This window comes from Ranitomeya variabilis, chromosome 8 (genome assembly GCF_051348905.1).
Source record: "Ranitomeya variabilis isolate aRanVar5 chromosome 8, aRanVar5.hap1, whole genome shotgun sequence".
In the NCBI taxonomy this organism is placed as follows: Eukaryota; Metazoa; Chordata; class Amphibia; order Anura; family Dendrobatidae; genus Ranitomeya; species Ranitomeya variabilis.
This window is the reverse complement of record NC_135239.1, coordinates 172972196-172995095: the sequence shown is the minus strand read 5'-3', so window position 1 is coordinate 172995095 and position 22900 is coordinate 172972196. Positions and strand designations below refer to the sequence as shown.

General features: G+C 44.5%; 1 protein-coding gene across 8 annotated transcripts in view; it reads right to left on the bottom strand.

Moving 5' to 3' along the window:
- Positions 1–4790, bottom strand: part of NISCH (nischarin) — an 81742-nt gene extending 76952 nt beyond the window's left edge. For 3 of the 8 annotated variants that reach the window (XR_013218622.1, XM_077278065.1, XM_077278066.1), the window contains exons 1-2: positions 4594–4788; positions 2301–2384 (exon numbers count right to left, since the gene is read on the bottom strand). Coding sequence is in view for 7 of the 8 variants with exons in the window: in XM_077278065.1 (XP_077134180.1) it covers positions 2301–2384; positions 4594–4680 (171 nt within the window). In the remaining variant the exon portion in view is untranslated. Of the gene's footprint in view, positions 1–2300; positions 2385–4593 lie in introns of all 8 variants that reach the window. The other 5 variants (XM_077278063.1, XM_077278062.1, XM_077278064.1 and 2 more) reach the window with 2 other exon arrangements.
- Between the last annotated feature and the right edge of the window lie 18110 nt (positions 4791–22900).

The window sequence follows — 22900 nt, the reverse complement described above, 5'->3', positions numbered from 1 at the left end:
CTGAACTGATCAGTTACATTCAGTTCTTCTGCACCGAAAGAAAAAACAACCCTCTTCTGAACCCAGCCTTACTTTATACTGTTTTGATGGAACTATATATTACCCAAGTCAAAGTTTTCTCATGTGACCTTAATCCAAGCAGAAATTACAGCTCATTTAACTGAGAATGAAAAATACCCCAAATCTCAGAGATCTCTTTATAAGTACCGTATATCCTCGAGTATAAGCCGAGATTTTAAGCCCATTTTTTTAGGCTGAAAGTCCCCCTCTCGGCTTATACTAGAGTCATACCCAGGGGTCGGCAGGGGAGGGGGAGCGGGGGCTGTTTAATTATACTCACCTGTTCCTGGCACAGTCCCTGCACGTCCCTGACGCCCCAGCTTCTTCCTGTACTGAGCGGTCACATGGTACCGCTCTTTACAGTAATGAATATGTGGCTCCACCTCCCATAGGGGTGGAGCCGCATATTCATTACTGTAATGAGCGGTAACGGTGACCACTCACTACAGGAAGAAGCTGCAGCGCCGGGGAAGCAGGGACTGCACCGCGCCAGGAACAGGTGAGTATAACAGGGAGGGGAGCACTGCGCGATACTCACCTGCTCCTGGTTCCGGGCGCCGCTCCGTCTTCAGCGTCTTCTGCAGTGACGCTCAGGTCAGAGGGCGCGAAGACGTGGTTAGTGCGCGCTCTCTGCCTGAACGTCAGTGCACAAGACGCTGAAGATGGAGCAGCGCCGGAACGAAGTCAGGTGAATACTGAAAGTGCCGGGGGCCTGAGCGACGGAGAGGTGAGTATGCGATTTTTTTTTTTTATCGCAGCAACAGCAAATGGGGCAAATGTCTGTATGGAGCATCTTATTGGGCCATAATGTTTGTGCAGCACTATATGGGGCAAGTGTCTGTATGGGGCCATAATCAACATTTGTGCAGTACTATATGGGGCAAATATCTTTATGGAGCATCTTATGGGGTCATAATTAACATTTGTGGAGCACTATATGGGGCAAGTGTCTGTATGGAACATCTAAGGCTACTTTCACACTAGCGTCGTACGACGAATTGCGTTGTTGCGATGTACAGACGCAAGCAGTGAAAGCGCTGCACAACGGGGGCAGCGGATGCTGCTTTTCAACGCATCCGCTGCCCCATTGTGATGTGCGGGGAGGCGGAGTTCCGGCCACACATGCGCGGTCGGAAAAGACGGTCTCGACGCACCAAAAAACGTTACATGCAACGTTTTTTGGTGGTGACGGACCGATGCAACACGACGCAACCGTCGCACGACGGTTGCGACGTGTGGCAATGCGTCGCTAATGCAAGTCTATGGAGAAAAAACGCATCCTGCAAGAGAAAAACTACAAAACAACGCATAGCGACGTGCAGTGCACGACGCTAGTGTGAAAGTAGCCTAAGGCTACTTTCACATTCCGTCGGTACGGGCCCGTCGCAATGCGCCGTACCGACGGACGTTGTGAAATAACTGCAAGACGTGGGCAGCGGATGCAGTTTTTCAATGCATCCGCTGCCCATTCTGTAGTCCAGGGAGGAGGGGGCGGAGTTTCGGCCGCGCATGCGCGGTCGAAAATGGCTGACGTGACGCACAAAAAAAGTTACATGGAATGTTTTTTTGTGCCAACGGTCCGCCAAAACACGACGCATCCCGCATCCGTCGCACGACGGATGCGACGTGTGGCAATCCGTCGCTAATACAAGTCTATGGGAAAAAAACGCATCCTGCAAGCACATTTGCAGGATCCGTTTTTTGCCAAAACGACAGATTGCGACGGAGCTCTAAAGACGGAAGTGTGAAAGTTGCCTTATGGGGCCATAATCAAGGTTTGTGCAGCATTATATTGGGCAAATGTGTCTATGGAGCATCTTATGGGGCCATTATTAACCTTTATGCAGGATTATATGGGGCATATTTTAATATGGAGCATCTTATGGGGCCATCATGAACTTCATGGAGCATTATATGGGGCTCCTGATTCAATATGGATATTCAAAAACACTTAACCTACTGATGACTCAATTAATTTTACTTTTATTTGGTATCTATTTTTACTTTTGACATTTACCAGTAGCTGCTGCATTTCCCATCCTAGGCTTATACTCGAGTCATTAAGTTTTCCCAGTTTTTTGTGGCAAAATTAGGGGTCTCGGCTTATACTCGGGTCGACTTATACTCGAGTATATACGGTATATTGTAAGACAATCATCCATGCTGACAGTCTCCAAGACATGAGCTCAAGCACTGAAATGAAACAGGGGCTCACTTAGGAGTCTAGCTTTAATACTCACCTTTTCATGAAGATCATAAAAGTCACTGTAACGATGCTTTACAGTCCAATTATAGACACCAGTGTAAACTTCAATGATATACACCTAAGACAGACAAAGAGCAAAAAGTAAGAAAATGTAGGTCACAATATATTTATAGGCCTTCCATACAGTATAAATCAGGGCTGGACCAACCAAGTAGCCAGGTACTAGGAAAATGGTCTTGGCAAACCTGCTCTTCGTGCATTCCATGTCTGGGTGTTTCCAGCTGGTGCTGAATGCATAGCACTATATTATTGCAGTCAGAATGAACCTCCATCACTCCATGCAAAAATGGGCACAGAATGCAGAGAAACTGAAAAGCGGTATATTGGGAGACGCCACCGCCGCCGAGACCAAGATGGGGAAGGGAGGGAGCCGCTGCCGAGACCAAAACTGGAAAGGGAGGGAGCAGCCGCCGCCGAGACCAAAATGGGGAAGCGAGGGAGCCACCGCCGAGACCACCGGGGAAGGGAGGGAGCTGCCGCCGAGACCACCGGGAAAGGGAGCCGCCGCCGAGACCAACGGGGAAGGGAGGGAGCCGCCACCGGGACCACCGAGGAAGGGAGGGAGCCGCCGCTGAGACCAACAGGGAAGGGAGGGAGCCGCCACCGAGACCAACAGGGAAGGGAGGGAGCCGCCACCGAGACCAACAGGGAAGGGAGGGAGCCGCCAAGGAGACCAACAGGGAAGGGAGGGAGCTGCTGCCGAGACTACTGGGTAAATTATGGGGCTCATTTGGTCTTCCCAGGAAATAATAGTGTGGATGTAACAAAGTTATTTATTAAGCGAGTAGAGCTAAAATTGTGCGAAAGAGGGCACGGTTGTTAATCGGGGAGCTCACTTTTTATTGGGGGAAAACCTCAAGTGATGTATAAGGTGAGACCCAAATATAGCTAGATGTAGCCTCTATAATAAATCATTTGATATACGGCACATCAATGCTGGCTCCTAACTTATGGACTTGGCCACTTTATTGCAAATGTCGGGCGCAAGGGTTCAATATATAGCTGGTGCCACCATCTGAAGCATTGAAGTATATAGTACATAGGTTTAAAGAGGTCGTCCACTACTTTTGCATTGATGACCTATCCTAGGATAGGTCATCAGTGTCTGATACGTTGGGGTCTGACACCCAGCACCCACGACGATCAGCTTTTATCTGCGGCCGGAAGTACTGACTTGCGTAGCTGCTCCGCCTACCGATAGTGGCCACAGCAGGGTACTGCATATCGGTCTCCTAATCAAATCAATAGGAAGCAGATGTGCAGTACCCTGCAGCGGCCACTGTCAGAAGATGGAGCTGCTACGCAACTGAGCATTTCCAGCCAGAGGCTGCTGATAACAGCCGACTGGTGGGGGTGCCAGACCCCGGACGATCAGACACTGATGATCTATCCTAGGATAGATCATCAATGCTCAAGTAGTGGACAACCTCTTTTTCAGTTTCCAAGGTGAAATAAATAAAAAAAAATTAAAATATCAGTTTCAATCACCCTCCCTTTTAACATACAGACATAAGAAAATAAACATATTTGATATTTTCGGGTCCGAAAAGTCTAAATCTAATATTATTCAAGCAAACATAAACGCTGTACAGTAGAAAAAAAACCCTGAAATAACAAAATTGCCCTTTTCCAGTCACTACGCCCCCCTCCCCCCAAAAAAAATTAAATGCAAAACAATAAAAAGGTTCTATGTGCACAAAAAAAATCTATTTCCCCCTTTTTCAGCACATTGTTCAGCGTCACAGCAAACCTACAAATGGTTCTGAAGATGGAAAAGTAAAAGAAAAAAAGTTATGGCTCCAGGAAGAAGGGGAGGAAAAAAGACAAATATGTAAAATATTCCAGTTATGAAGGGGTTAACATTCTATCCTCCATTACAGTCTCTGAATTGACAATTTTGGGGTCCGGTCCTCGGTTTGGGGGTACTGCAGGTTCCCAGTAGGAGCCCATACTGCCGCTGTGAGGGCAGGAGACACTGAGGATGTGGAACATCACTGGAAAAACTACACAAATGCCCCCCAAAAGTTGCAGCAGTGGATTTTTGCTTGTAGCTGTGGTAAAACTACAACTCCCATCATGCCTCGGCAGCCGATGGCTCTGAAAGAGTGCTGGGAGTTGTAGTTTTGCAGCAGCCTCACAGCCTCTGGCTGCAGACACTATTATTTTAGAAGTAAATAGTCCCATACAGCTTCATGTGATACACGACTACTCCGCACAGCTGGGGCCACCGTACACATAGATCACTACGCCCGGGCCCGGCCACTCACCGTGTAATTGTCCACCAGCTCCGAGCCGATAACCTTCACCTCAGGCTGCTCCTCACCATCGTCCGTAAACCCCTCCTTGTCCTCCATGGTGGCCGCTGTGAACGGAAATGATCCCGTTCCCAGTTCCCCGGGTCAGTCGCTCTCTCCGGCTGCTGGAGCCGCCATGTTTGTTTACGCAGCGATCACAGTTCAACAAACTTTATTGACATGTCCACAAGATAACACAGTGAGTGCCGGTAGGCTGCGCTGCACACACACAGGAGGCGAGTGCTGTACACAGTATACAACATGACTGTGTGTGTATATATAGTCCTAACTGAATACACTAAAGGAACACTATATACCCTGACTGTATACCATGGGGGGCAGTATATACCCTGACTGTATTCAATGGGAAGGGGGGCAGTATACACCCTGATTGTGTACAATGGGGGCACAGTATATACCCTGACTGTGCAATGGAGGGGGAGGCAGTATGCACCCTGACTGAATACAAAGGGGCGACGGTATACACCCTGACTGTATACAATGGGGGACAGTATACACCCTGATTGGGTACAATGGAGGGCAATATACACCCCCACTGTATAAAATGGGGGATAGTATACACCCTGACTATATACAATGGGGGGACAGTATACAACCTGACTGTACAATGGAGGGGGAGGCAGTATACACCCTGACTGTATACAATGGGGGGGGGGGGGAGACAGTATACAACCTGACTATACATTGGGGGAATAGTATACACCCTGACTGTATGCAGTGGGGTGACAGTATTTAACCTGACTGTATACAATGAGGGGACAGTATACACCCTGACTGTATACAATGGAGGGCAGTATACACCCCAACTGTATACAATGGGGGGATAGTATATGCCCCGTGACTATATACAATGGGGGGGACAGTATACAACCTGACTGTACAATGGAGGGGGAGGCAGTATACACCCTGACTGTGTACAATGGGGGACAGTATACAACCTGACTATATGCAGTGGGGTGACAGTATTTAACCTGACTGTAAACAATGAGGGGACAGTATTCACCCTGACTATACAATGAGGGGACAGTATACACTCTGACTGTATACAATGGGGAACCGTATACAACCTGACTATATACCACGGGGGGACAGTATACACCCTGAATGTATGCAATGGGGGGGACTGTATACACCCTGACTGTATACAATGAGGGCACAGTATACACCCTGATTGCAGTGCACATACTCGGCTATGTGGCCTCTATAAGGTGCATTATAAGGTGTGTTTTTATATATTAGTACTGTACGGCTGTTTTAGGAAAATGTGGAAAAATGCTAGTGTCATGGTTTGCCGCGATAAAGAGGAGACAGTAAACTGCGCCGTCTGATTTCTTTCTGCACTAATTAGAAGCACTTCACCTTCATATTAAACAGTGCCGTTTTCTTCTAGTAGTGCAGGGCTAATCTGTTCAGTTGAGATCTCCTTGAAGCTTTCCTGCTTGATGCTCTCAGCTGTTCACTGTTTGCCACTCCCCTCTCTATATATATACAGTACTGGCCTCTGGCAAGCAGGCAATACCAGAGTTAGCTTCAAGCTGCATGGTTCAGGAGTTGGAGGAGGTTTGTTGTTGGAGGAGGCATTTGGTGGATTTATCTAAAGACTGTTGCTTGGTTTTGGTTGTGTGCAAATCCTCTTCTCCTACTTTGATTTTTGATTTTTCCCTTCCTTCACTCCCTGGTGCTCCCCTCTGTTGTTGGTGTGTTCATTTTATATGATTAGTATTTTCCTTTAGCCCTGTACGTATTCCCTTGTTAATCTGTTTGGTGTATTTTGACACACTACTACTGCCAGGTTCTCTGGGTGAGAGAAGGAAACACTCAGGGAAAGGGGAAGGGAACAGACTATGAACAGATTCAGGAGCTCAGCAAGGTACGTAGCATGGGCGTCTTCACCATTAGAAGTAATCAGGGTGTGAGGCAGTGAGGGGGATCATATGCGAGGGTTGATATGTATCCACCAGGATGCTCATAGAAGTGTATTGAGGCTGCTGGAGTACATTGCAGTCACAGGCATAGCTGTGGTTGCAGTGCAAAATAAAAGAAATTATGGACCTAGTCAAGTTATTTGGCCAAGGCAATATTTAGGAAAACCTGTTAAGGGCTTTTTTTTGGGGAGGAAACGACAGGATGGTAGTGGTGCGGTTCACTCCCTCCACCTGGGTCTTACAAGTGGCCTATGGCTACAGATTCCATTTAAAAACCCTACAGAAATGGGTTGGATGTGTCAGTTTTTGTTTGCAAACTGCAGAGCAGGTGGCTCTGCAATGTCCGCTTGTGTGAAGTAACACGGAGCCAAGTGAAGCAAAAACGCCTGGCACCCATCAGCGTGACACGGCGGTGCAGTCGCCCACGGCAACTGATCTCAGATGCAGACTGTCTTGACGTCCCGGCTGCGATCCGGAGGATACCATTAGCTTTAGATTTGTGAGTTTCTTTGGACATTAAAGACATTTACTTTGAACTTTTATGTGGTCCCTGCCTATCTGTTGCACTGCACCAACCCCGCTGCACTACAAGGGGAACAGGGATAGCTAGGGCGCCCACTAGCCCTAGGGACAGGGAAGGAGGCCCTGGGATACCCGACAACAGAGTCATGACAGCTAGTTTATCGATTAACAAAATGCAAAGTGAACGAACGGAAGAGAAATTTAAATCAAATCACTTACGCTTGTGTTATACTTATCAGGGCTACAGCGCTGCAATGTGCAGAGAAAATCACCATCTCCTATGACCTCCAGCTAAATCCTGGCTTACACATGAGTATCATAATGACAGGCACGGAGGTCGTCAGCAGATCCTCAGCTGTCATAGGAATCCATTGGCGCCCTGTGATCACGTCATGGGTGTGTTGATGGTTGGGTAGAATTACGCGCTCCCCTGTCAGCACGCGTTAAGTTCTGATGTCGGAGATTGACAGCAGAATTTAACATGTTAACAGTTGCGGGCCTACTCACTGACTCTGGGTGTACAGCCCCAGCTTAATTTAAGGTGTGCGCATGCTCCGAAGCGCAGAGTGGAGGGGACATATTGTGCTCGCTCACGCATCATGTAGCCACTGACTCCGGGGAGCGGATGGGCACGGCATTTTTTACGTGCTTGCCGTCACGTTGGACCAGTCACGGCAATCAATCGCAATCCTGTGGGTGCATAATTTCAAATCCACACTGACTGATCTGTGACTCAAAAGATACAAATGCCACCCCAATGACTGAAAGAAAAGGTATGCAAGGGAATCCCCTAACGATATAAAGTGTTTTTTTTAAACATAATACTGAGAGCTTTTCTTTGACAAAAACATGTTAGTGATGCACATTGCACACTGCGGCCAGTTTACTAACTAAAAACGAAGTAACAGGTTTCCTGTAAGAAGGGTAAGAATATGGATCCGTGCAACTGCCGTGCTATAAGTTTGATATGAGTAGTGTGAGGATTTTTGAAGGTATTCGCCTGGTCAGAAAATGGCGAATCCCCGCAGCGCACAGATCGTGAGAGGGTTATTCATAAGGTCTGCAGTCACACAGAGGGACTGCAGATTTATCAATTTGGATAAAGCACTGCCCATTGTGACATCTGTTGACATCTGCTTCTACAACTTGTTTAGCAAGTATCACACAGTTGGAAATCATAACTTCCAGAATGCTAAGTTGACACGAACATATTAAAAAATTGTCTAATTTTCATACAGAAAATTTTAGTATCATCCATTTTTATACATCAGCAGTGAACTTTTACAAGACCCAAATTTTATTCCTATGTTACAAATGTATCCATAAATGTCAGATCCAATACCATTGATAGGCTTTCTATGTTAACAATTGCAGTGTATCTGTAATGTATGGATGCCATGGATTAACCCCATTAGCCCCCAAGCCTGTTTTCACCTTCATGACCAGGCCAAATTTTACAATTCTGACCACTGTCACTTTACGAGGTAATAACTCTGAAACGCTTCAATGGATCCCACTGATTCTGAGACTGTTTTTTCGTGACATATTGTACTTCTTGACAGTGGTAAAATTAATCATATTAATTTTTATTTATATAGCGCCAACATATTCCGCAGCACTTTACATTATAGAGGGGACTTGTACAGACAATAGACATTACGGCATAACAATAAACACATAGATCAAAACAGATACCAGGAGGAGTGAGGGCCCTGCTCGCAAGCTTCCAATCTATGAGGAAAAGTGGAAACATGGGAGGTGGATGGAAACAACTGCTATCGTTGTTCGGACCAGCCATAGTGTAAGGCTCAGATATTCATGTAAAGCTGTATGAACTGGTTAACAGCCTAAATATGTAACAGTACAGACACAGAGGGCTATTAACTGCATGAAGTGTATGCGAACATGATGCGAGGAACCTGATTATGGTTGAAGTTTTTTGAATGGGCCACACAGGGATAATTAGGTTAATGCATTGAGGCGGTAGGCCAGTCTGAACAAATGCATTTTTACGGCATGCTTAAAACTCTGGGGATTGGGGATTAATCGTATTAACCTGGGTAGTGCATTCCAAAGAATTGGTGCAGCATGTGAAAAGTCTTGGAGACGGGAGTGGGAGGTTCTGATTATTGAAGATGTTAACCTGAGGTCATTAGCGGAGCGGAGGGCACGGGTAGGGTGGTAGACTGAGACCAGAGAGGAGATGTAGGGTGGTGCTGAGCCATGGAGTGCTTTGTGTATGAGGGTAGTAGTTTTGTACTGGATTCTGGAGTGGATGGGTAGCCAGTGTAATGACTGGCACAAGGTAGAGGCATCGGTGTAACGGTTGGTGAGGAATATGATCCTGGCTGCAGCATTCAGGACAGATTGGAGCGGGGAGTGTTTGGTAAGAGGGAGGCCGATTAGTAGAGAGTTACAATAGTCCAGACGAGAATGAATAAGTGAGACAGTAAGAGTTTTTGCAGAGTCGAAAGTAAGAAAAGGGCGAATTCTAGAAATGTTTTTGAGGTGCAGATAAGAAGAGCGAGCCAGTGATTGGATGTGGGGGGGTGAATGAAAGCTCAGAATCAAGGATGACCCCAAGGCAGCGGGCATGTTGCTTGGGAGTAATGGTGGAACAGCACATGGAGATGGCAATGTCAGGCAAAGGTAGGTTAGTAGAGGGAAGGAAAACGAGGAGTTCAGTTTCTGACAGGTTCAGTTTCAGATAGGAGGACATGATGTTAGAGACAGCGGTAAGACAATTTGTTCGATATGACTTGCGTTTATTTGTGAAAAAATCTGAAATTTGGTGACAATTTTGCAATTTTCAACTTTTAATTTTTATGTCCTTAAACCAGAGAACTATGTCATACAAAATAATTAATAAATAACACTTCCCACATGTCTACCTTATATCAGCACAAATTTGGAAGCATCATTATTTTTTTTTTAGGAAGTTAGAAGGGTTAAAAGTTGCAGCGATTTCTCATTTTTACAACAAAAATTATAAAACCAAATTTTTAGAGACCATATCACATTTGAAGTGACTTTGAGAAAATGATTAAAAATACCCCATATTGACACCATTCTAAAAACTGCACCCCTCAAGGTGCTCAAAACGACATTCAAGAAGTTTATTAGAGTAATTTCTGCACCATGTTCGGGAGAAATTGTGCAATAAATTATGGGGTCTAGTTTCACCTATTAACCCTTGTGTATCTGACAAATTTGCAGCAAATTACATTTTTATCAGTAAAATGTCATATTTACACTTATAAATGTTATAAAATTCTGTGAGGCACCTATGGGTTCAAAATACTCACTCCCTTAGACAAATTCCTTGAGGGGCCTAGTTTCCAAAATGGGGTCACTTGTGGGGTATTTCTGCTGTTTTCACGTGTCAGTGGCTCTTCAAATGCGACATGGCATTCACAATCCATTCCAGGCAAATCTTTCCTTTCCTATCCCTGCCATGTGCCCAAGCAGAAGTTTTTGACCACATATGGGGTATAGTCACATTCGGAACAAATTGCACAACAAATTATCGGGTCCGTTTTCTCCTATTATCCATTGTGAAAATTTCAAATTTGAGGCGAAAACATTTTTGTGAAAAAAAATTTAAATTTTCAATATGACGACCTAATGTTATCAAATTGTGTGTAGCACCTGTGGGTTCAAAATGCTCACTATACCCTGGATAAAATACTTGATGGGTGTAGTTTCCATAATGGGGTAACTTCTGTTGTTTTTCCAAAGTTTAGGCACATTGGTGGCTCTCCAAATGCGACATGACGTCCTCAGACCATTCCATCAAAGTCTTCCTTTTAGAGCTCTGCCATGCACCCAAGCAGTCCTTTTCCTCCACATAAGAGGTATTGGCATACTCAGGAGAAATTGCACAACAAATTTTTGGGCCCATTTTTTCCTGTTACCCTTGTGAAAATATAAAAATTAGTGCTAAAATTACTTTGTTGTGGGTAAAATGTGATATTTTTTTTCGCAGCTCTACATTTAAACTTCTGTGAAGCATCTGAACGTTCAAGGTGCTCAGCACATATCTAGATACATTCTTTAAGGGGTCCAGTTTCCAAAATTTCTACTGTTTAGGCACATAAGGGGCTCTCAAACGTGACATAGCATACTCTCTTGATTCCAGACATTTTGTGTTCAAAATGTCAAACTGTGCTATTCCCCTTCTGAGCTCTGCCTTTTGCCAAAACAGTGGTTTTCCCCCACATATGGGGTATCAGTGTATGCAAGATAAATTGCACAACAAATTTTAGGGTCCATTTTCTCCTGTCACCCTTGTGAAAATAAAGAAATTTGGGTCTACGTTAAATGTAATTTTTTTCTTTCAACATTGCTTTAGTTCCTGTGAAGCACCTGAAGGGTTAATAAACTTCTTGAATGTGGTTTTGAGGATTTTGAGGGGTGCTGTTTTTAGAATAGTGTCAGTTTTGGGTATCTGCTGCCATATAGACCCTTCAAAGTCACTTCAAATGTGAGGTGGTCCCTAAAAAAATGGTTCTGTAACCCTTCTAACTTTAACCCTTCTAACTTTAGGGTATGTGCACACGTTCAGTTTTTTTCGCGTTTTTTCGCGATAAAAACGCTATAAAAACTCATTAAAAACGCATACATTATGCATCCTATCATTTAGAATGCATTCTGCAATTTTTGTGCACATGATGCGTTTTTTTTCCGCGAAAAAAATGCATCGCGGTAAAAAAAGCAGCATGTTCATTAATTTTGCGGGTTTTTTTGCGTTTTTCCCGCTATTCTATGCATTGGGGAAAAACGCATCAAAAACGCGGTAAAAACGCATGCGGATTTCTGGAAGAAATGTCCGGTTTTTGTCAGGAAAATTTCTGCCAGAAATCCTGACGTGTGCACATAGCCTTAAGGCTATGTGCACACGTTCAGGATTTCTTGCAGAAAATTCCTGAGAAAAACCTGAAATTTTCTGCAAGAAATCTGCATGCGTTTTTGCCGCGTTTTTGCTGCGTTTTTTTCTGGACATTTCCCAATGCATTTTATAGTGGGAAATCCGCAAAAAAAAACCCCGCAAAATTAATGAACATGCTGCATTTTTTACCGCGATGCGTTTTTTTTGCGGAAAAAAACGCATCATGTGCATAAAAATTGCGGAATTCATTCTAAATGATGGGATGCATATTGTATGCTGTTTTTTTGTGGTTTTATAGCGTTTTTATCGCGAAAAATCAGCAACGTGTGCACACAGCCTAACCCTTCTAACTTCCTATTAAAAAAAAATTATCCAAAATTGTGCTGACATGTGGAAGTAGACATGTGGGAAATGTTATTTATTAACTATTTTCTGTGACATAACGCTCTGATTTTGGGGCACACAAATTAAAAATTTGAAAATTGCAAGATTTTCAACATTTTTAACAAATTTCCATTTTTTTCATAAATAAATGCAAGTTATATCGAAAAAATGTTACCACTGTCATTAAGTAAAATATGTCATGAAGAAACTGTCACATAATCAGTGTGATAGGTTGAAGCGTTCCAGATCTATAACCTCAAAAAGTGACAGTGGTCAAAATTGTAAAGTTTGGCCTGGTAATTAAGATAAAAATTGGCTCAGTCACTAAGGGGTTAAGAGCAGCATCAGAGGACAGGACTGATTGACTGAGCAAGCTGGAGAAGAAGGGTGTTATTAATGTCAGGCAATATTCAGCAACATTTGTGCTGTCCTCCCACAACCAGATCTTTTAGACAAGGTACAAATGGCCAGGGCCGGTGTCAGCACACGGACAAGTGCCGGGGCCCTGAGCAGGTGGGGGCCACTCATTGTCAGGGACGCTGTCGCTCTATGAGGGCCCCGTGGCCAGCGTCCACGAGTAGGCATCCCCGCTTCCTCAGGGTCCCGGTACTTGCAATACTCACCTCTCCCCATTTTTCCGCAGCTGCAGCGTCTTCCGCGTCTTCTGACTCTGATATTTCAGGTCAGAGGTCACGATGACGTGACTAGTGCGACCTCTGCTCTGAACAGTCACAGTGCAAAGAACGGGAAGATGCCGACACTGAGGAGTCCGGAGCAGAACAGCGGCCAGCCAGGAGAGGTGAGGATTTCATTCTTTTTTTTTTTTTTTTTTCTTTTTTAATGTTTGGAGCAATTATAGGGAGCCCATTATATATGGAACAATATACTGGATCATTCTATGGAGCCGATTCTGTATGGAACATTATATGAGGCCCATTATGTATGAAGCATTGTATGGGTCCAATTATATATGTAGCAATATATGGGGCCCATCATATACTGGAGCATTATATGGGGCCCATTATATATGAAGCATTATCAGGGGCCCATTATATATGGAGCATTATATTGGGCCCATCATATACTGCATGGAGCAATATATGGGGCTCATTATATATGAAGCATTATCAGGGGCCCATGATATACTGGAGCATTATATGGGGCCCATTATATATGAAGCATTATCAGGGGCCCATTATATATGGAGCAGTATATGGGGCCCATCATATACTGGAGCATTATATTGGGACCATCATATACTGCATGGAGCAATATATGGGGCTCATTATATATGGAGCATTATATGAGCCCAATTATGTATGGAGCAATATATGGGGCCCATCATATACTGTATGGACCAATATATGGGGCCCATCAAATAGTGTATGGAGCAATATATGGGGCTCATTATTTTGTATGGAGCAACATATTGGGTTCATAATACTGTGTGGAGCTTTATATTTTGTCCATTATTCTGTATGGATCAATATAGGTGGCTCATTATATTGTATGGAGCATTTTATGTGGCTTATTCTGTATGGAGCACTATGTGGTGCTCATAATGCTGTATATAGCAATATATGGGGTTCATTATTCTGTATGGAGCATTATATGGGGACCATTATTCTGTATCAAGCAATATGAGGCTCATTATTCTGTATGGAGCATTATGCAGTGCCCATAATACTGTATGGGCTCATTATTCTATATAGAGCACTATGTGGTGCCCATGATAATGTATGGAGCAATATATGGGGCTCATTATTCTTTATGGATATACTTGACTATTGCACTTAAACACACGGGCTGATGACCAGATCATGCAGCTTTATATGAAAATCCCTATTTATTATAATTCCCAGACCTGAAATAACAAGCACTTTTCCCCTATTGTGTCCCCCTCCCATTTCCTTGTAGATTGTAAGCTTGCGAGCAGGGACCTCACCCATAATGTCACTGTTTAAATTGCCTTACAGAGTATATCGTAGCACTACTGTGAGGGTGCACAAGTAGGTTCCCAGGCCCAATATGTGATAATATAAACTTTGCACTCAACTTAGTTTTTGCAATCCAGTAATATTTTAATGCAGTCTTGTCACAGTAACATGAGACGTTTCGGTCCGAATATGGACCTTCCTCAGTACGACTGCCGTAATAATAGGAATATATACAGTGGGATGTATAACTGTATACCATAGAGACAGGTCTCAGCAGTGAATTTGCTTTGTTCAAGTTGAAGTAGTGGTTAGCGTCTGTCTCTCCTGCACCAACTCCACGTTCGCCGCTAGTTGGGTTTAAATTGTGTTAACTTGTATTGAATTTATTGTCTGTACATGTCCCCACTTAATTGTAAAGTGCTGCGTAATATGTTGGCGCTATATAAATAAAAAATTATTATCATGGAGCACTATGCGGTGCCCATAATACTGTGTCATGGTTCCCAATGGCAAGGGAACGTAAAAAACACATAAGTAACGAACGAGCTCTCGGGTGATGGAAACTCGAGTTGACCGTGAGCTAAATCTACCACACAACTAATAGTAGCCAGGGAGCATACCTACGGCTTCCTATATGCCACGCGCCAGCCGGAGGACTAACTACGCCTGGTAGAGGAAGAAACAGACCTGGCTTACCTCTAGGGAAATACCCCAAAAGATGATGGCAGCCCCCCACATGTAATAACGGTGAATTAAGAGGAAAAGACATACACAGTATGAAAGTAGATTTAGCAAAGAGAGGTCCACTTACTAGATAGCAGAAGGATACAAAAGAGGACTTCACGGTCAACTGAAAACCCTTTCAAAAACCATCCTGAAATTACTTTAAGACTCCTGTGTCAACTCATGACACAGGAGTGGCAATTTCAGCCCGCAAGAGCTTCCAGCTACAGACACTTACAAAAACTGCAAACTGGACAAAAGGTACAAAACAAAAGGACAAAGTTCACTTAGCTGATCAGCAGACTAGTAGCAGGAAAATGCAACCGAAGGCTCTGGTTACAATGATGACCGGCAAGGAAATGACTGGAGAGCAAGGCTAAATAGGAAACTCCCAAACACTGATGGAAGCAGGTGAACAGAAGAAGCAAAGTGCAAACAAGTCACCAGTACCACCAGCAACCACCAGGGGAGCCCAAAAAACGGATACACAACAGTACCCTCCCCTTAAGGAGGGGGCACCGAACCCTCACAAGAACCGCCAGGGCGATCTGGATGAGCCCTATGAAAGGCACGAACCAAATCCGAGGCATGAACATCAGAGGCAGTTACCCAAGAATTATCTTCCTGACCATAGCCTTTCCATTTAACCAGATATTGAAGTCTCCGTCTGGAAATACGGGAGTCCAAGATCTTCTCCACGATGTACTCCAATTCACCCTCCACCAGCACAGGAGCAGGAGGTTCAGTAGAAGGAACCACCGGTACCTCATATCTCCGCAACAACGACCGATGGAACACATTATGGATAGCGAAAGATGCCGGGAGGTCCAAACGAAAGGAAACAGGGTTAAGAATCTCCAAAATCCTATAAGGACCGATGAACCGAGGCTTAAATTTGCGAGAAGAAACCCTCATAGGGACAAAACGGGAAGACAACCACACCAAGTCCCCAACGCGAAGGTGGGGACCAACACGACGACGACGGTTAGCAAACTGCTGAGTCCTCTCCTGGGACAATTCCAAATTATCCACCACTTGTCCCCAAATCCGATGCAACCGATCCAACACCGCATCCACTCCAGGACAATCCGAAGATTCAACCTGACCAGATGAAAAACGCGGATGAAACCCTGAATTGCAAAAGAAAGGAGAAACCAAAGTGGCAGAACTAGCCCGATTATTAAGAGCAAACTCCGCCAACGGCAGAAAGGCAACCCAATCATCCTGATCCGCAGACACAAAACACCTCAAATAAGTCTCCAAAGTTTGATTAGTTCGCTCCGTCTGGCCATTGGTCTGAGGATGGAATGCAGACGAAAAGGACAAATCAATGCCCAACCTGGCACAGACTGCCCGCCAAAATCTAGACACGAACTGGGTACCCCTGTCAGAAACGATGTTTTCCGGAATACCATGCAAGCGAACCACATTTTGAAAAAACAGAGGGACCAACTCAGATGAGGAAGGCAACTTAGGCAATGGCACCAAATGAACCATTTTAGAAAAACGGTCACACACCACCCAGATGACAGACATCTTCTGAGAAACAGGGAGATCCGAGATAAAGTCCATAGAGATGGCCACCAGAAGGATCTAGCCACCAAATCTCTGGTGCCAAAAATTCCCGGATGACCTGCCAGAGTAGAAGAATGAACTTCCGAGATGACTCTAGTGGTCCACTCGTCAGGAACAAACAGTCTACCAGACGGACAACGATCAGGTCTATCCGCCTGAAATTCTTGCAAAGCACGTCGCAAATCTGGAGAGACAGCAGACAAAACCACTCCATCCTTAAGGACACCAGCAGGTTCAGAATTCCCAGGAGAGTCAGGCTCAAAACTCCTAGAAAGAGCATCTGCTTTCACATTCCTAGAACCCGGTAAGTACGAGACCACAAAATTAAACCGGGAAAAGAACAACGACCAACGTGCCTGTCTAGGATTCAGGCGCCTGGCAGACTCCAAATAAATTAAATTCTTGTGATCAGTCAAAACTACCACCTGATGTCTGGCACCCTCAAGCCAATGACGCCACTCCTCAAATGCCCACTTCATGGCCAAAAGCTCCCAATTACCAACATCATAGTTTCGCTCGGCGGCCGAAAATTTTCGCGAAAAGAACGCACAAGGTCTCATCACTGAGCAGTCGGAACTTTTCTGCGACAAAACCGCCCCCGCTCCGATCTCGGAAGCATCGACCTCAACCTGAAAGGGAAGAGAAACATCAGGCTGGCGCAATACAGGGGCAGACAAAAAGCGGCGCTTAAGCTCCCGAAAGGCCTCCACGGCAGCAGGGGACCAATTGGCAACATCAGCACCCTTTTTAGTCAAATCCGTCAGAGGTTTAGCAACGCCAGAAAAACCAGCTATAAATCGACGATAAAAATTAGCAAAGCCCAAGAATTTCTGGAGACTCTTCAGAGAAGTAGGCTGCGTCCAGTCGTAAATAGCCCGAACCTTGACAGGGTCCATCTCAATAGAAGAAGGGGAAAAAATATACCCCAAAAATGAAATTTTTTGAACCCCAAAAACACACTTTGAACCCTTAACACACAAAGAATTCTCCCGCAAAACCTGAAAAACCCTCCTGACCTGCTGAACATGAGACTCCCAGTCATCAGAAAAAATCAAAATATCATCCAAGTACACAATCATAAATTTATCCAAATATTCCTGGAAAATATCATGCATTAAGGACTGAAAGACAGAAGGTGCATTAGAAAGGCCGAAAGGCATTACCAAATACTCAAAATGGCCCTCAGGCGTATTAAATGCGGTCTTCCACTCATCCCCCTGCTTAATTCGCACCAAATTATACGCCCCACGAAGATCAATCTTAGAGAACCACTTAGCCCCCCTTATGCGAGCAAACAAATCAGTCAGCAAAGGCAACGGATACTGATATTTGACTGTAATTTTATTCAGGAGACGATAATCAATACAAGGCCTCAGAGAGCCATCCTTTTTAGAGACAAAGAAAAAACCGGCTCCTAAAGGTGATGAAGAAGGACGAATATGTCCCTTTTCCAGGGACTCCTTAATATACTCGCGCATAGCAGCATGTTCAGGTACAGATAGGTTAAACAAACGACCCTTTGGAAATTTACTGCCAGGAATCAGATCTATGGCGCAATCACAATCCCTGTGAGGAGGGAGTGAACCAATCTTAGGCTCTTCAAAAATATCACGATAATCAGACAAAAATGCTGGAATCTCAGATGGAATAGATGACGAAATGGACACCATAGGAGTGTCCCCATGAGCCCCCCGACATCCCCAGCTTAACACAGACATAGCCTTCCAGTCAAGGACTGGGTTATGAGACTGTAACCATGGTAATCCAAGCACCAAAACATCATGTAAATTGTACAACACAAGGAAGCGAATCACCTCCTGATGGTCTGGAGTCATACGCATAGTCACTTGCGTCCAGAACTGTGGTTTATTACAAGCCAAAGGTGTAGAATCAATACCCTTCAGAGGTATAGGGACTTCCAGAGGCTCTAAATCAAACCCACAGCGCCTGGCAAAGGACCAGTCCATAAGACTCAGAGCGGCGCCCGAGTCCACATAGGCATCCACGGTAATAACTGATAATGACCAAATCAAGGTTACAGACAAAATAAATTTGGACTGTAAAGTGCCAATTGAAATGGACTTGTCAACCTTCCTAGTACGCTTAGAGCATGCCGATATAACATGAGCAGAATCACCACAATAGAAGCATAACCCATTTTTACGCCTATAATTCTGCCGCTCGCTTCTGGACATAACTCTGTCACATTGCATTTTCTCTGGCGTCTCTTCAGAAGATACCGCCAAATGGTGCACGGGTTTGCGCTCCCGCAAACGCCGATCAATCTGAATTGCCATTGTCATGGACTCATTCAGACCTGTAGGCGCAGGGAACCCGACCATAACATCTTTAACGGCATCAGAAAGGCCCTCTCTGAAATTTGCCGCTAAGGCGCACTCATTCCACTGAGTAAGCACAGACCACCTACGAAATTTTTGGCAGTATATCTCCGCTTCATCTTGCCCTTGAGATAGGGCTATCAAAGCTTTTTCAGCTTGAATCTCCAAATTAGGTTCCTCATAAAGCAACCCTAAAGCCAGGAAAAACGCATCCACATTGAGCAACGCAGGATCCCCTGGTGCCAATGAAAATGCCCAATTTTGAGGGTCACCTCGCAGCAAAGAGATTACAATCTTAACCTGCTGGACAGGATCTCCTGAGGAGTGAGGTCTGAGAGAAAGGAATAATTTACAATTATATTTGAAATTCAAAAACCGAGATCTATCTCCAGAAAACACCTCTGGTGTAGGGATTTTAGGTTCAGAAATAGGAGCATGTATAACAAAATCTTGTAAATTTTGAACCTTCGTAGCAAGATTATTTAAACCTGCAGCCAAACTCTGGACATCCATGTTAAACAGCTAAGGTCAGAGCCATTCAAGGGTTAAGAGGAGGTAAGAAGCAGCTAGACAGCAATTAAGGGCTAGGCAGCAAAACTCTGAGGGAAAGAAAAAAAAAAAAAAATTTCCCTTCAACACTTCTTTTTCTCCTGCTTCAGCCCAAACAATTAACACTTTGTAGGCCGGTCATACTGTCATGGTTCCCAATGGCAAGGGAACGTAAAAAACACATAAGTAACAAACGAGCTCTCGGGTGATGGAAACTCGAGTTGACCGTGAGCTAAATCTACCACACAACTAACAGTAGCCAGGGAGCATACCTACGGCTTCCTATATGCCACGCGCCAGCCGGAGGACTAACTACGCCTGGTAGAGGAAGAAACAGACCTGGCTTACCTCTAGGGAAATACCCCAAAAGATGATAGCAGCCCCCCACATGTAATAACGGTGAATTAAGAGGAAAAGACATACACAGTATGAAAGTAGATTTAGCAAAGAGAGGTCCACTTACTAGATAGCAGAAGGATACAAAAGAGGACTTCACGGTCAACTGAAAACCCTTTCAAAAACCATCCTGAAATTACTTTAAGACTCCTGTGTCAACTCATGACACAGGAGTGGCAATTTCAGCCCGCAAGAGCTTCCAGCTACAGAGACTTACAAAAACTGCAAACTGGACAAAAGGTACAAAACAAAAGGACAAAGTTCACTTAGCTGATCAGCAGACTAGTAGCAGGAAAATGCAACCAAAGGCTCTGGTTACAATGATGACCGGCAAGGAAATGACTGGAGAGCAAGGCTAAATAGGAAACTCCCAAACACTGATGGAAGCAGGTGAACAGAAGAAGCAAAGTGCAAACAAGTCACCAGTACCACCAGCAACCACCAGGGGAGCCCAAAAAACGGATACACAACAATACTGTATGGGCTCATTATTCTGTATGGAGCACTATGTGGTGCCCATACTGTATGGAACATTATATGGGGTCATTATTCTGTATGGAGCACTATGCGGTGCCCATAATACTGTATGGGCTCATTATTCTGTATGGAGCACTTTGTGGTGCCCATAATACTGTATGGAGCATTATATGGGGTCATTATTCTGTATGGAGCACTATGCGGTGCCCATAATACTGAATGGGCTCCTTATTCTGTATGGAGCACTTTGTAGTGCCCATAATACTGTATGGAGCAATATATGGGGCTCATTATTCTGTATGGAGCGCTATGCGGTGCCCATAATACTGTATGGAGCATTATATGGGGTCATTATTCTGTATGGAGCGCTATGCGGTGCCCATAATACTGTATGAAGCATTATATGGGGTCATTATTCTGTATGGAGCACTATGTGGTGCCCATAATACTGCATGCAGCAATATATGGGGCTTATTATTCTGTATGGAGCACTATGTGGTGCCCATAGTACTGTATGGAGCATTATATGGGGTCATTATTCTGTATGGAGCGCTATGCGGTGCCCATAATACTGTATGAAGCATTATATGGGGTCATTATTCTGTATGGAGCACTATGTGGTGCCCATAATACTGTATGCAGCAATATATGGGGCTTATTATTCTGTATGGAGCACTATGTGGTGCCCATAGTACTGTATGGAGCATTATATGGGGTCATTATTCTGTATGGAGCACTATGCGGTGCCCATAATACTGTATGGAGCAATATATGGGGTCATTATTCTGTATGGAGCACTATGTGGTGCCCATAATACTGTATGCAGCAATATATGGGGCTTATTATTCTGTATGGAGCACTATGTGGTGCCCATAGTACTGTATGGAGCATTATATGGGGTCATTATTCTGTATGGAGCGCTATGCGTTGCCCATAATACTGTATGAAGCATTATATGGGGTCATTATTCTGTATGGAGCACTATGTGGTGCCCATAATACTGTATGCAGCAATATATGGGGCTTATTATTCTGTATGGAGCACTATGTGGTGCCCATAGTACTGTATGGAGCATTATATGGGGTCATTATTCTGTATGGAGCGCTATGCGGTGCCCATATTACTGTATGAAGCATTATATGGGGTCATTATTCTGTATGGAGCACTATGTGGTGCCCATAATACTGTATGCAGCAATATATGGGGCTTATTATTCTGTATGGAGCACTATGTGGTGCCCATAGTACTGTATGGAGCATTATATGGAGTCATTATTCTGTATTGAGCACTAAGCGGTGCCCATAATACTGTATGGGCTCATTATTCTGTATGGAGCACTACGTGGTGCCTATAACACTGTATGGAGTATTATATGGGGTTCATTAGTCTATATGGAGCGCTGTGTGGTGCCCATAATGCTGTATGGAGGGCTATACTGTCCAGTTTCTGAGCTATTGTAGAATGTACAATAGATATTGCTCATGTAATGTAAGTAGTGAAATCTTTGGCATTGTACTATATCTATATTTCTCAGCACTATCTGCATCATGAATTGTGGTATGTGTTAGAGGAGCCACTGAGGCTCTTTCGCCAGGGATTTATGAAAACCTAGAACCGCCCCTGCAAATGGCACTCAGCTATGGCAAAAATGCAGTAAATTTGATTGCAGGTAGGAACCCCTAAATCTGTGTGTATCTAGCTGAATTATTTTTTGCATTTTTAGGTTACATACAGAAAGAGAATCAAGGGCTGCCTACTAAAGAAAACACACTTTCGAAAGTGAGAACCATCCTAATGGATGTCGCATGGATGGTGTCTATAACAAATCAGTTTTTAATCTGATCCAAAAACCAGATGTGAGTAGCGCGTGCTGCAATTATTTACACATGGATTATTAGGCCTTGTGTCAAAACCCTGTTGACTTGCATATCATTCGGGCAGCACACGCATGGATTATACACTCGTCTGGACCATCCGTATCACTGAGCTTCTCCATGCAGTTGCAGCGCCCCAGAGTCCTGGTCATTGCAGTACTGTAGCTCCGCCACTAAGGGGGGCTATGGTACGTCTGATGGCACTGAAGGAGTTCATCTGACCAGGTATCACAGACACCAATACATTTCACAGTCAGGCCTCCAGGGGGAGCTAAGGGTGCTATTTATTAGGCCACTCCTCACAGTCTGGTAAAACTGGGGGTTAGGCAGGAAGTTAGAGAGAAAGCTGACTGGGTTGGAACCAGGCAACACCTTGTGGCAGAGGGTGTTGTAGGGGAAGATTCAGAGGGGTCCCTGTCAGGGGTGGGATCCTGACAGAGGCCTAGCAACGAGAGAGAACGTTACGGGACCGTGGCTGCACGATATAGCGGCGGTACCCCAAGAAAGGACAAGAAGCGAGGTATATTGTGCTGAGTGAGAAACGAGATCAACGCAACAAGGAGAATACCAGTAGGGGTCGTGCTGTAAGACGAGGCAACATCCTACTGAGGCGCATAACCGGTGGCCGGAACGCCGAGGAAGTATAGAGCTCCAAGCCAAACTTCAAACC